The 14,308-nt window shown below is 35.9% G+C and overlaps 1 protein-coding gene across 1 annotated transcript in view; it reads left to right on the forward strand.

The window, feature by feature from the left end:
- Window positions 1-6,260: 6,260 nt before the first annotated feature.
- Window positions 6,261-14,308, forward strand: part of Dnah14 (dynein axonemal heavy chain 14) — a 322,525-nt gene continuing 314,477 nt past the window's right edge. The window contains 1 exon segment of the mRNA XM_078022909.1: window positions 6,261-6,538. Coding sequence (XP_077879035.1) covers window positions 6,334-6,538 — 205 coding nt within the window. The 5' untranslated portion in view covers window positions 6,261-6,333.

Consider the following 14,308-nt stretch of genomic DNA (forward strand, 5'->3'; position numbering starts at 1 on the left):
GAAAGCAAGTGAAATAGATTGAAATACTGGAGTCTACTTTCAAAATATAATATTTGATACTTGGCTAATTTCATTAGCAATGCAGTTAGCAATGTCTTCAAATACAAAGCCTGCTTTTATATTTTTTTCTGATGAAATATTTTATTTTTTTAATTTGTTCTTCTTAGTGATACATGACAATAGGATTCATTTTGAGATAATTATAAAATAGATAATTTGTTCTAATTTAGTCTCTAGTATTTTCCATTTTCCTCCCCTCTTCCCTCTCCCTGTTCCCTTCCCTCTACTGATCTTTATGCTATTTATTTATGTTTTTTAAAATTAGTATCCTGTGGATATTGAGATTCACTGTGGTATAGTCATATGTGTACATAGGAAAGTTAGGTCAGATTCATTCCACTGTCTTTCCCTATCTTGTCCCTCCTCCCTTCTCTTCATTTCCCTTTTTCTACTCCACTGATCTTTCTTCTATCCTTTTTTACCTGCTCCCCACCCCCACTTATTTTGGATTACTTTCACATATCACAGAAAACATTTGACTTTCACTTTCTGGGACTGGCTTATTTCACTTAGCATGATAGTCTCCAGTTCCATTCATTTATGAGAAAATGCCATAAAGTCATTCTTCTTTGTGGCTGAGTAATACTCCTACCATATTTTCTTTATTCATTCATCTGTTGAAAGACATCTGTGTTAGCTTCATAGTTTGGCTGTTGTGAATTGTGCTGTACAAAGCCCATTTTTTAAAGGGAACATAATCTAAACATAATAATAAAAGTAGTAGTAAAAATAATAACTACAACCACCACCACCATAACAACAACAGGGGTCACTAACACCACCAAGAATGTCTGATATCTTGGTACTAATTTACAGTTTGCATCACTCTTTCTTTCATGTTTTTTTTTAAGGTAAAGATCATCTTTTTTTTTTTATTTCTTACATACATGACAATAATGGAATGCATTACAATCTTAATTATCCATTCACAACACCATTTTTGTAACTCTGTATATAAGTATGTTCACTCCAAATTATGCCTTATACATGAGCTCTCTTATTATTATTTTTTATTACAATCCTTAATACACTTTTATACCACAATTTATCATATCTCTGATTGTATGTAAGGTACGTTGACACCAAATTCACATCTTCATACATGTATTTTGTATAATAATGAGGGTCTCCTTCTACCATCCATGCTATTCCCCTTCTCCTTCCCTTTCCCTCCCACCCCTATTCCCTATCAAGAGGTAATCTTCCTCCCTTGCTCTCACTCCCAAACCCATTTTGAGTTACCTCCTCTATATCAGAGAAGACATTCGGCATTTGATTTTTTGGGGGGAGATTGGCTAACTTCACTTAGCATAATCTTCTCTAATGCCATCCATTTCCCTGTAGATGCCATGATCTTACTCTTTTTTATTGCTGAGTAATATTCCATTGTGAATAAATACCACATTTTTTTTTTATCCATTCATCCACTGAAGGACATCTAGGTTGGCTCCAGTTTAGCTATTATGAATTGTGCTGCTATAAACATTGATGTGGCTGTGTCCCTGTAGTATGCAGTTTTGAGGTCCTTTGGGTATAGTCCAAGAAGAGGAATAGATGGGTCAAATGGTGGTTCCATTCCCAGCTTTCCAAGGAATCTCCATACCGATTTCCAAATTGGCCACACCAATTTGCAGTCCCACCAGCAGTGTATGAGTGTACCTTTTCCCCACATCCTCACCAGCACTTGTTATTGTTTGTCTTCATAATGGCTGCCACTCTTACTGGAGTGAGATGGTATCTTAGTGTAGCTTTAATTTGCATTTCTCTGATTGCTAGAGATGATGAACATTTTTTTCGTATATTTGTTGATTGATTGTATATCCTCTTCTGAGAAGTGTCTGTGCAGGTCCTTGGCCCATTTATTGATTGGATTATTTGTTTTTTTGGTGCTTATCTTGTTGAACTCTTTATATACCCTAGAGATTAGTGCTCTATTTGATATGTGAGGGGTAAAAATTTGTTCCCAGGATGTAGGTCCCTATTCAACTCACATATTATTTCTCTTGCTGAGAAAAAAACTTTTTTAGTTTGAATTCATCCCATTTGTTGATTCTTGGTTTTAATTCTTGTGCTATAGGTGTCTTATTAAGGAAATTGGGGCCTAATCCCACGTGATGGAGATTAGGGCCTACTTTTTCTTCTATTAGATGAAGAGTCTTTGGTTTAATCCCTAGGTCCTTGATCCATTTTGAGTTAACTTTTGTGCATGGTGCGAGATAGGGATTCAATTTCATTTTGTTGCATATGGATTTCCAGTTTTCCCAGCACCATTTGTTGAAGATGCTATCCTTTCTACAGTGTGTGCTTTTGGCACCTTTGTCTAATATGAACTAGTTGTAATTTTGTGGGTTAGTTTCTGTGTCTTTTATTCTGTACCATTGGTCTACCAGCCTGTTTTGGTGCCAATAACATGCTAAAGATCTTCTTAACTCCATTTTATTTTGTCTTCCTTCCTTCTCCCTATCTCAAATTCTATCATTTCCCGGATTTTTATTTTCCCTTTTTATCCAGCTCTTCAGTATCCACACTTTTATAAGCTTTCAGCCCCATCTGCAGTACTTGTCTTGGGTGATAATTTTACCTCTTTTCCTTTAAGGTAAATCTACCACCTCATTCTAGAGTTCCTCTCCTTCCATGTCCTCAGGAACATAGTATCAATTCATTATCTTCTCTCATCTCTTCCTTTCTATTTGCTCTTTTCTGTCTGAATATGAACATGTTATATATTTAACAATTTTAAACAAAACAATCCTGAAACATCTTTGAGATCTGTATTTGTTTTTGACAGTTACCACTATAGTGTCAGTCATCTTAAAATGATGGCTGAAACTTCCTCCAACTCTTGACTTCTCACTCACTCCTCAACATGTATTCTACCACCTTTACTATACTAGTAAGACTCTTCAGGGTTGCTTCCTCATGGCTAAATCCTTATAGAAATGATAGAAATGATTAATTTATAAATAAAATAATCTTTATTTTACTACACCATTCTGCCACATTTTTTTTCTTTTAACCACTTACCTTCCTTTTTCCCCTTGATTTTGAGGAAAACTATTTGCTGTTTATGTTTTCTAAACTCTTCTTTGTTATACAGTATAATAGTAACATTATAGAGCAACTATATATTGTTGAGTTATTCTTTCTTTAAGATTTTCTTTCTAATTTTCTATCTGCTCTTTTTCTTTTTCTTTCATAAGTTTTTACTTCTCTTTCTACATAATTTCTCAGGTGTTTTTAGGGTCTGTCAAAATCAATGTTCCCTTTTTTTTTTCCCTGTCTGAGCTGGACCAAGACTTTAGCATTTTAAATAATATATCTTCTCCTATATTGCCTGTTAAATTAATACACAATCCTTCTCTCTCAACCTCCAGAGTTGATGGGATTATAGGCACCCACCATTGTACCCATCCCATAGATAGATAGATAGATAGAGATAGAGATAGAGATAGAGATAGAGATAGAGATAGAGATAGAGATAATTTTTGGTACTGAGGATTGAACCTGGAGTCACTTTATCACTGAGCTATATCCCCAGTCCTTTTTATTTTTTATTATTGAGACACGGTCTTACTAAGTTGCTAAAAGACTTCATAAATTGCTGATGTTGGCCTCCAACTTGCAATCCTGGCTTACCCTCCCAAGTCACTGGGATTATGCGGATTATGGTGTGGGTTACTGGGCCGAGAAAATAAATAAATAGATAAGATATCTAATAAAATTATATATCTAGGAGCGATTTATTTTGGCTCATGGTTTCAGAGGTTTAAGTCCATGTTCATTAAGCTCCATTGTTTTGGGCCTGAGGTGAGGCAGAACATCATGGAGGAAGGGTGTAATGGAGGAAAGCTGCTCAGCTCCTAATAGCTGGGAATTAGACCAGAAAGGAAGAGGGGACCAGGGACAAGATATAGTTCCAAGGGTGTGCCTTTAACACCCATTTCCTTTAACTAGGTCCCTCCTCCTATAGTTTCCACCATCTCCCAATAATTCAGATCACAAATCCATCAATGATAAGATTAGAGCCCTCATAATCCAATAATTTCTTTTTAAAATTTGTTTTAATTAGTTATATCTGACAGTAGAATGCATTATGCACTTTGATATATTGTACATAGATAGGATATAATTTCTCATTTTCTCAGTGTACGTGTTGTAGAATCCCATTGGTCATGCGGTCACATATATACATAAAGCAATAATGTCTGTTTCATTCCATTATCTTTTCTATCCCCACATTCCCTCTCATCACCTCCCTTCACTTCCCTCTGCCTAATCCAAGGTAATGCTATTCTTCTCTAGTGTCCCTGCCCTACCCACCGCCTTATTGTGAATTAGCATCTGCATATTAGAGAAAACATTTGGCCTTTGTTTTGGGGAATTGGCTTATTTCTCTTAGCATGATATTCTCCAACTCCATCTATTTACTGGCAAATGACATAATTTCATTCTTATTTAAAGCTGAGTAATATTCCATTGAGTACATATATACCACATCTTCTTTATCCATTCATCTATTGAAGGGCACTTAGGTTGGTTCCATAGTTTACTTGTTGTGAATTGCTATGTGGCTGCATTACTGTAATATGCTGATTTTAAGTCCTTTGGGTATAAACTGAGGAGTGGGATAGCTGGGTCAAATGGTATAATCCAATCATTTCTAAAAGCCCCACCTACACAGTGCCTTATTGGGGACTAACACATGAGCCTTTGGAGGATATTTCAGATCCAATCATAACAGGGCAAGTAGTGACAAACACAATGATGTAACAGTAACCACACATGGAGCAGCTATATATTATTGAGTAGACTTTCTTTAGGCCAATCTGAAAATAAAACCTATGGCAGAAATGTGGCATAAAGTTGCTTGAGTGTGATTGGTTGAGGTAGACTAGAGCTGTGAGAATATCTAGAAAGTGGGGGCAGGCATAGTATCAAACAGGTCTTAATTCAGAAACACTGAAGTTATCAGATGGTGGCAGGTTTCATATAGAAAAAATGGGCCCTCTCAGGAGCTGAAGTTCTAGATTAATTGAGTGACTAGGAAATTGGCACATCAAAGAAGACTAAAAGGGTGTGGTATAACGAAAAGGCATTAGCTTCAAAGGAGTAGGATTATATTTCATGGTGTTTTTTTTTTTAAGGGCAAGTTGTAATGATTTGAAGTTAGTGAATGGTGAGCAAGGAGGAAAATGATCCCCTTTCCAGTCTGGGATAGATAGAATGTGATATTAGAAACAACAAGCACTTGAGAGGGTTTCACATCAGTGGTGTCCTTAGGGAATAACTAGGGTGTCCCTAGGGAATAAGCCAGGGGGTGGGAGAAACTCTGGTAATAGAGGTTAATGCTAGCAGAAAGTTTTTAAAACTATTTCACACAAACTTTCCAAAAAAGCCCACGTTTTCTCTCCCAGCTCTATACCCTTACCCACAATGAGAAACAGGGTGTGTGTCTCTTTGATCATATGAATGAGGAAATCTCTCTGAGTTGGGACTATTGGCTGAAACGGACTTATTGGTTATTTCATTTACATGTGTTTTGTTTTGTTTGTAATTATTGTGTCTTATCCCCTATTAGATTATAACTTGATGCCTTGCACTACATAAGTATTTGTTAAATAAGTGAGAGAATCAAGTAAAAATGTATTTGCTTCTAAAAAGCTTTATTGCCAGGTGCAGTGTAGCATACCTGCTATATATTGAGGCAAGAAGATTTTCCTGGGCCCAGAAGTTTGAGAACAGTCTTGAAAACATAGTAAGACTCTGCTGCAAAAATTGACTACTTAATCAAAACTTCTATTTTCAATAGTTTCTCTTTCTTGTATGTGTTGAAAACCCACCAATTAAGTAAGCATAGAAGAAATCTGAGATATGGATCCTTTGCTACTCTTCTGCATTTATACCTAAATATTTTTTATTCAATTACCAAGTTAGTTAATACAAGGGTTTTTCTGTGAATTTTATATAAGGATTTACACTTCAAAGATTTGAGTGTAATAACAAAATCACAAATAATATTTACCTTAATAAGAAAGCACTTTCTAATTTAAGTATTTTAAGCCTATGAGGTTCTTCCTACAACACTCATCATTTCAAAGGTAAGAATGTTAAGTCAGACAGTAACTTATAAGGTAAATCATTGAACTGTGCATGGTAGTTTGTCTCTGCGCATGGAACCCAGCTGGTTTAACTCTGAGCCTCTGCTCTTAACTACAGTGTTATTATGGTGCCTCATATAATAATCAACTATATTGCTTGGTATGTGAAAATACTATGGTATTATTTATGTTCATCATATATATTCATTTGATAATGGTTTTATTTTTAGATTTCCTTAAAGAAAGCATAACTCAACCACATGCAGTTGCCCCAGAACCAGCTTCCCAAAAAGAGAAAAGGAAATCCTGGGGAAAACAGGAGCATACTAATGCTTATCTAAAAGCTAGGGAAGTCAATTTTTTGTCATATGACACAACAGGTACGTATCAACACTGAAACATCTTGCTTAGAAAACATTTCTTTAAAAAAAAAACTTTCTGTGGTTTGGGTGCTCATGTTGGACATTGGTTTTGGGGGAAAAAAACAGTCTTATTGAATTTTATGTGTTTGGATGCTTAAAGATTTGACAATTTTTTTTGTTTGTCTTAATGTAAAAATTGACAGACTGTTCAAAAATTATATTTTTTATTTAAGGACAATCTCTGAAGGTTATGCTTTTAGAATGATAAATAAATTGTATAGTTTTACCTTTGTACTGATGGTATCATTTTAACAATTTTATGTCTTTGGTCTAGAGTTTAAATCACCTGTTAATTTCAACAGATTTTTCTCTACTAACATTTCACAGATGGTGTGTTTTTTCTATAACTGAAATTCTTATATGTATCAATATTTTAAATTTTATAGGAAAAGGAAACTTTTTAGTTTTTCACTGAAATATCATGGGGGTACGGAGGTGGATTTGTTATCAAGCTATTGAAGCTGAAGTTTTAGGACACCCTCAGTCACATAGTCTTCTTTTATTTTTTTTAAAGAAATATTCTCAAAATTAGGAATGCCTCAGGTAGTGAAAAACCTGCATGGATATGGTGGGTTCATACCCTCCCCTTGAGTGTGAGTGGAATCTGTAGAACTGCTCCTAATCAATAGTATGTGCTGTCACTCTTGTGATATTACATCATGGAAGACTCCATCTTGCCAATAGACTCTAAAGTCTCCCTTCCCTTTTTTGACTTTGAAGAAATAAGCTGTTAGGGCTCCTCATCCCAGTCCTGACACTGTTTTGTCTATTATCTCAAGTCTCATTTAATCCTTGGGGAAGAAACCATTTTAGTCAGATAGTGTTTGTGATCCTGGAGGGCCAGAAATCTAGAATAACGTTTTAGGATGGCTGGTATTACAAGCATGGCTTTTTGGAATGTGTTTTCTCTATAATTTTTTTTGTGGGGGGTTACTAGGGATTGAACACAGGGACACTAGACCACTGAGCCACATCCCAGCCCTATTTTGTATTTTATATAGAGACAGGGTCTCATTGAGTTGCTTAGCACCTTGCCATTGATGAGATAGGCTTTGAACTCACAATCCTCCTGCTTCAGCCTCCAAAGCTGCTGGGATTACAGGCATGCACCACTGCACCCAGAATGATTTGTTTTATTTAAAAACAAACAAACAAAACCAAGAAACTTAATAGAAAGCTTCATCAGAACAAAGGAACCAATCAACAGAGTGAAGAGACAAACCTGAAGAATGGGAGAAAAATCGTTCAAACTAATCATCTGACAAGAGATTAATATCCAGAATATATAAAGAGCAAAAATCCCCAAATAGCCCAACTAAAAAATGGGCAAATTATCTGAATAGATGTTTCTCAAATGTAGACATACAAATAATTAACATTTTTTTTAAACTAGTAATCATTGAGGACTGCCCCACCAACTGGCAAACCTACTCCAAAGCCCAGGCCCAGGCATAGGACCACCTCCACCTACCTGCACCGAAGCCCAGGCCCAGGTCAGGCCTAGGACTATCCCCACTGACCAGCAGATTCACATCAGAGCCTAGGCCCAGGTCTAGGACCACGCCCACCAACTCAATTGGGAAACCAGGCCTAGCCTACCTCCATCTTGGGATACTACAGCCATCACCATAGCCCTCCCCACATAGAAGTCTTCACCTTGGGACAACAGACAGGGCTAGGAAGCAAGTGCATCTCCGAACAGGCAGCCCAAAGCCATTGTAAGGTCCATGTTTTCAGCCTCATCTCTGAAATTGGTTGCATCCATCTTGGACACCCACTGCTATCTTGAGTTATCTCTGCTGTTGCTGCCACCACCTTTAGTTGTAGTAGTATCCATTGTGGGACACCGGCCAGGGACAGAAAGCCCAACACCAAGATGAAGTATAGGTAATCTGCAGGGACCCTGCAAGATTGTAGGGTAGAAACTAATACCTCAGATCTGCACTGCAAGAAAGGAAGACACATAGACAACATGCAAAAACAAGGGGAGAAAGTGCCCCAAACAAACCAAGATACTACAATAATAGGATCCATGGACAGCACAGTTGGTGAAAATGTCAGAGAAGGAGTTCAGAATGTACATGACTAAAATGATCTGTGAATTAAACAATGACATAAGTGAGCAAATACAGGCAAAAATTGATTACTCCAACAAAGAGATAAGAGAGCAAATATAGGTAACTATTCATGACACAAACAGAGATAAGAGAGCAAATACATGTAGCAAAAGATTACTTCAAGAAAGTGAGAGAGATTCTGGGGGAAAAAAGCAGAAATTCTTAAAATGAAGGATACAATAAACCAAGTTAAAAAAAAAAAGCTCAGTAGAAAGCCTTACCAACAGACTATATCACTTGGCAGATAGAATATAAGACAAGACAAAATATACAATCTTGAAAGTAAAGTTAACCACACAGTGAAGATGGTAAGAAACTACGAACAGAATATCCAAGACTTATGGGATTGCACCAAAAGACCAAATCTAAGATGTATTGGGATAGAGGAAGATAGAGATTCAAACCAAAGGAATGTGCAATCTCTTCAATGAAATAATATCAGAAAATTTCCAAACATGAATGAATTAAAAAATCAAATACAAGAGGCTTGCAGGATACTAAATTAAAACAGATCTACAGAAAGTCACATTGTAATGAAAATGTTTAGCATATAGAATAAGGATAGGATCTTAAAGGCAGCAAGATAGGGATCAGATTACATATAGGGGAGATCAATTTCGATTTCAGCAGATTTTTCAACCCAGACCCTCAGAGCCAGGAGATCCTGGAACACCATATACCAAGCTCTGATAGAAAATGGATGCCAACCAAGAATCTTATATCCAACAAAATTAAGCTTCAGATTTGATGACAAAATAAAAACCTTTCTTGATAGAAGAATTTACAGTGAGAAAACCTGCACTACAGAGCATTCTCAGCAAAATATTCCAGGAGGAGGAAATGAAAAACAACAATGAAAATCAGCAAAGGGAGGAACTAAAGGAAAGGCCAATCAAAGGAGAAATCAAGTTAGAAACCAAAATAAACCAAACTGTCTGGGAATATAAATCATATTTCAATAATAACCCTGAATGTCAATGGCCTAAACTCATTAATTAAAAGACACAAGCTGACAGATTGGATTAATAAAAAAAGATTCAATAATATGCTGCTTTCAAGAGACTGATCTCACAGGAAAAAACATCCACGGACTGAAGGTGAAACAGCGGGGGGAAAAATACCACTCATATGGATCATGTAAAGAAGCAGGGATTTCCATCCTCATATCAGATAAAGTGACTTAAAACCAAGGGATACAGAAGGACATTTCATACTGCTTAAGGGATTCATACATCAACAAGACATAATAATCATAAATATCTATGACTCAAACAGTGGGGCATCTATGTATATCAAACAAACCCATCTCAACTACAAGGACTAAATAGACCATAACAACAATACTGGGTGACTTTAATACATCTCTCTCACCACTGGATAGATCTTCCAACAAAAACTAAGCAAAGAAACTGTAGAAATCAATAATATTATCAATAATTTAGACTTAACAGACATATATAGAATATTCCACCCATCAACAAGAGAATACACTTTCTTCTCAGCAGCACATGATTCATGGTCCTTCTCCAAAATAGACTTATGTAATACCACAAAGTAAGTCTTAGCAAATACAAAACAAATGAGATACTGTCCTGCATTCTTTCTGACTATAATGCAACAAAATTAGAAATCAATGATAAAATAAAAAATAGAAGGTACTCCAATACCTGGAGACTAAACAATACACTATTGAATGATGCGTGAATAACAGAAGACATCAGAGGTAAATGAGAACTCTGATACAAATTATCAAAATCTATGGGACACTATGAAGGTAATGCTAAGAGAAAAGTTCATTGCATTAAGCTCATTCATTAAAAGAAGGAAAAGTCAAAAAGTCAACCTGACATTACATCTCAAAGTTCTAGAAAAAGAATAACAAACCAATACCAAAAGTAGTAGAAGACAGGAAATAATTAAAATCAGGGCAGAAATCAATGAAATTTAAACAAAAGAAACAATTTAAAAAATTGACAAAACAGAGCCCTAGTGACACTTGTGGAGCCCAGGCAGGCCTAGGTCAGCACCACCAACACCCATGGAGCCTGCCCTGGGTCTAGAGACAGCTTACAACAACAACGCTGCATGCCATAGAGCTGCATCTCTGAACACATCTCCCAGTACCACCACCTGGCTCCCCCCCACCTGACCTAACACTCTATCGCTGAAAGCAGTCACCTCCAGCTTGGGACACCTTCATTGCCATCTTTAGTTGGGGTAAACCTCCAGCTTGGAACACTGGCTAAGTAGGTATCCATATTCCCCAACACCCCTCTCCCCGACAACTGTTAACCAACTTCTTTAGATTCCTCTTTCAAGCTTTCTAAGATCTAATAATTGTATATCCTCACCTCCTACTTCCTCAACATCTCATCCTACACCTCACCCCCTGTTCTTTATCCACCATCAGAAATTGTAGACCCTTTTTGCATGCCTACTGTTTATATTGTATATAATAATTGAAATTACCATTTCTATATATTGTGGCAAAAGATAAATGTCTTAATAACAGCTATTTGGATTAAGGTTTATATTGTTTAACATTGTTCTTCCCCGCAAAGGAGAGGTATTGGAATTGTGCAGGGGCACTATAAGCCTGTAGGGTAAAAAACTTAATGCCACGGATCTACAGTGCTAGAAGGGAAAACACACGAACAACATAAAAAAACAAGGGGAAAGAGATGCCCCAAACAAATCAAGAGAATACATTATTAGAATCCATGGCCAGCACAACAAAAGAAATGTCAGAGAAGGAGTTCAGGATGTATAATTAAAATGTTCTGTGAATGAAAGGATGATATAAGAGAACAAATACAGACAGCAAAAGAACATCTCCATAAAGAGTTACATAAGCAAATACAGGAAGCAAAAGATTGCTTCAATAAGGAGATAGAGGTTGTGAAAAAAAAACCCAACACAATCCTTGAAATTAAAGAAACATTAAACCAATAAAAAAACTCAATAGAAAGCATCACCAACAGGGGAATAGCAAGGATGGTGGAATGTGATGGACATCATTATCCAAAGTACATGTGTGAAGACATGAATTGGGTTGTCAACCTACCTTATATACAAACAGAGATATGAAAAATTGTGGTATATATATGGGAAATAAGAATTGTAATGCAAAAAAAACAAAGTACATGTATAAAGACATGAATTTGTGTGAACATACTTTTTATACAAAGATATGAAAAATTGTGCTGTATATGTATAATAAGAATCGTAATGCACTGCGCTGTCATGTGTTTAAAAAAATAAAATCAATTAAATAAATAAATAAAGTATCACCAACAGATTAGACCACTTGGAAGACAGGACCTCAGACAATGAAGACAAAATATATAATCTTTAAAAGAATGTGGACCACAGAGTGAAAATGGTAAGAAACATGAGTGGATAAAAAAATTGTGGCAGCTATACACAATGGAGTATTATGCAGCACTAAGAAATGACAAAATCATAGAATTTGCAGGGAAATGGATGGCATTAGAGCAGATTATGCTAAGTGAAGCTAGCCAAGCCCTAAAAAACAAATGTCAAATGTCTTCTTTGATATAAAGAGAGCCACTAAGAATAGAACAGGAAGGAAGAGCATGAGGAAAAGACTAACAGTAAACTAAGACGAATGGGAGGAGAGAAAGGAAGAGAGAAGGGAAAACATATGGAAATGGTAGGAGACCTTCAGTGATACACAAAATTATAAGAGGTTATGAGGGGCAAGGGGGAGGGGAAAAAAGGGGAGAGAATTGAACAACAGCAGAGGAGGTAGAGAGGGAAGATGGGAGGGGAGGGGAGGGGAGGGGGGATAGTAGGGGATAGGAAAGGTAGCAGAATACAACAGTCACTAATATGCCATTATGTAAAAATGTGAGTATGTAACAGAAGTGAATCTGCATTATGTATTTGGGGAGTTCAAAACCCAATTGAGTCAAATGTATGAAAGATGGTATATCATGAGCTCTGTAATGTTTTGAACAATCAATAAAAAAAATGGAAAAAAAAAGAAAATTGTAAGAAACCATTAGCAGAACATTCAAAAAATATGGGATAGTGTAAAAAGACCAAATTCAAGAGTTCTTGGGACAGAGGAAGGAATAGAGTTCCAAATCAAGGAATGAGCTATCTATTCAATGAGATAATACCAGAAAAATTTCCCAACATGAAGAATGAATTGGAAAACCAAATTCAAGAGGCTTATGTAAGGATGCCAAATGTACAAAATCACAATAGATCCACACCAAGGCACATTATAATGAAAATGCCTAACATACAGAATACGAAAAGAATATTAAAAGCCTCGAGAGAAAGGAATTGGGCTGTATATGGGGAAACCAATTAGATTCTGTGCAGATTTTTCAACCCAGAACAACATATATCAAGCTCTGAAAGCAAATGGATGACAACCAAGAATCTTATAGCCAGCAAAATTAAGCTTTAGATTTGATGGTGAAATAAAAACCTTTCATGATAAACAAAAGTTAAAAGAATTTACAACTCAAAAGCCTGTACTACAGAACATCTTCAGCAAAATATTCCTTGAAGAGGAATTGGAAAACAATGAAAATAAACAGAGAGAGGTATTACGCTAAAGGAAAAACTAATCCAAGGAGAAACCAAGTCAAGTTAAATACCAAAAACAAAAATGGCTGGGAATACAAATCATGTCTCAATAATAACTGTGAATGTTAATAGCCTAAACTCACCAATCAAAAGACTTAGACTGTCAGATTGGATTGAAAAAAAAAAAAAAAGACCCAACAATATGCTGCCTCCAAGAGACTCATCTCATAGGAAAAGATATCCATAGACTGAAGGTGAAAGGTTGGGAAGAAACTCACATGGACTTCAGAAACAAGCAGGAGTTTTCCATTCTCATATCAAAAAAAGTAGACTTAAAGCCAAAGTTAATCAAAAGTGACAAAGAAGCACATTTTATACTGCTCAATGGAACCATACATCAAGAAGACATAACAATTATAAATATATATGCCCCAAACAGTGCACCATCAGAAAGATGGTAGAATGCGATGGACATAATTACTCTAAGTACATGTATGAAGACACAAATAGTGTAACTCTACTTTGTGTACAACCAGAGATATTAAAAATTGTGCTCAATATGTGTAATATGAATTTTAATGCATTCTGCTGTTGTGTATAATAAATTAAAATGAATAGAAAAAATAAATTGACAAAAAAAGCTGGTTCTTTAAATATCTCAATAAAATTCACAAACCCTTAGCCACCTTAATGGAAAGGAGAGAGAAAACTGAAATTACTAAAATTCCTGATGAAAAAGGAAATATCATGACAGACACTATTGAAATACAGAAGACAATTAGAAACTATTTTGAAAATTTATACTCCAGGAAAATAGAAAACCTCGGAGACACCAACAAATTTCTAGAGGCATATGATCAACTCAAACTGAATCAAGAGGACATACACAATTTAAACAGATCAATTTCAAGCAAGGAAATAGAAGGTGCCATCAAAGCCTAACAATGAAGAAAAACTCTGGACGAGACAGATTCACAGCTGAGTTCTACAAGACCTACAAAGAAGAATTAATAACAATACTCAAATTATTCCATGAAATAGAAAAAGA

The sequence above is a fragment of the Ictidomys tridecemlineatus genome, chromosome 10 (genome assembly GCF_052094955.1).
Source record: "Ictidomys tridecemlineatus isolate mIctTri1 chromosome 10, mIctTri1.hap1, whole genome shotgun sequence".
Classification (NCBI taxonomy): domain Eukaryota; kingdom Metazoa; phylum Chordata; class Mammalia; order Rodentia; family Sciuridae; genus Ictidomys; species Ictidomys tridecemlineatus.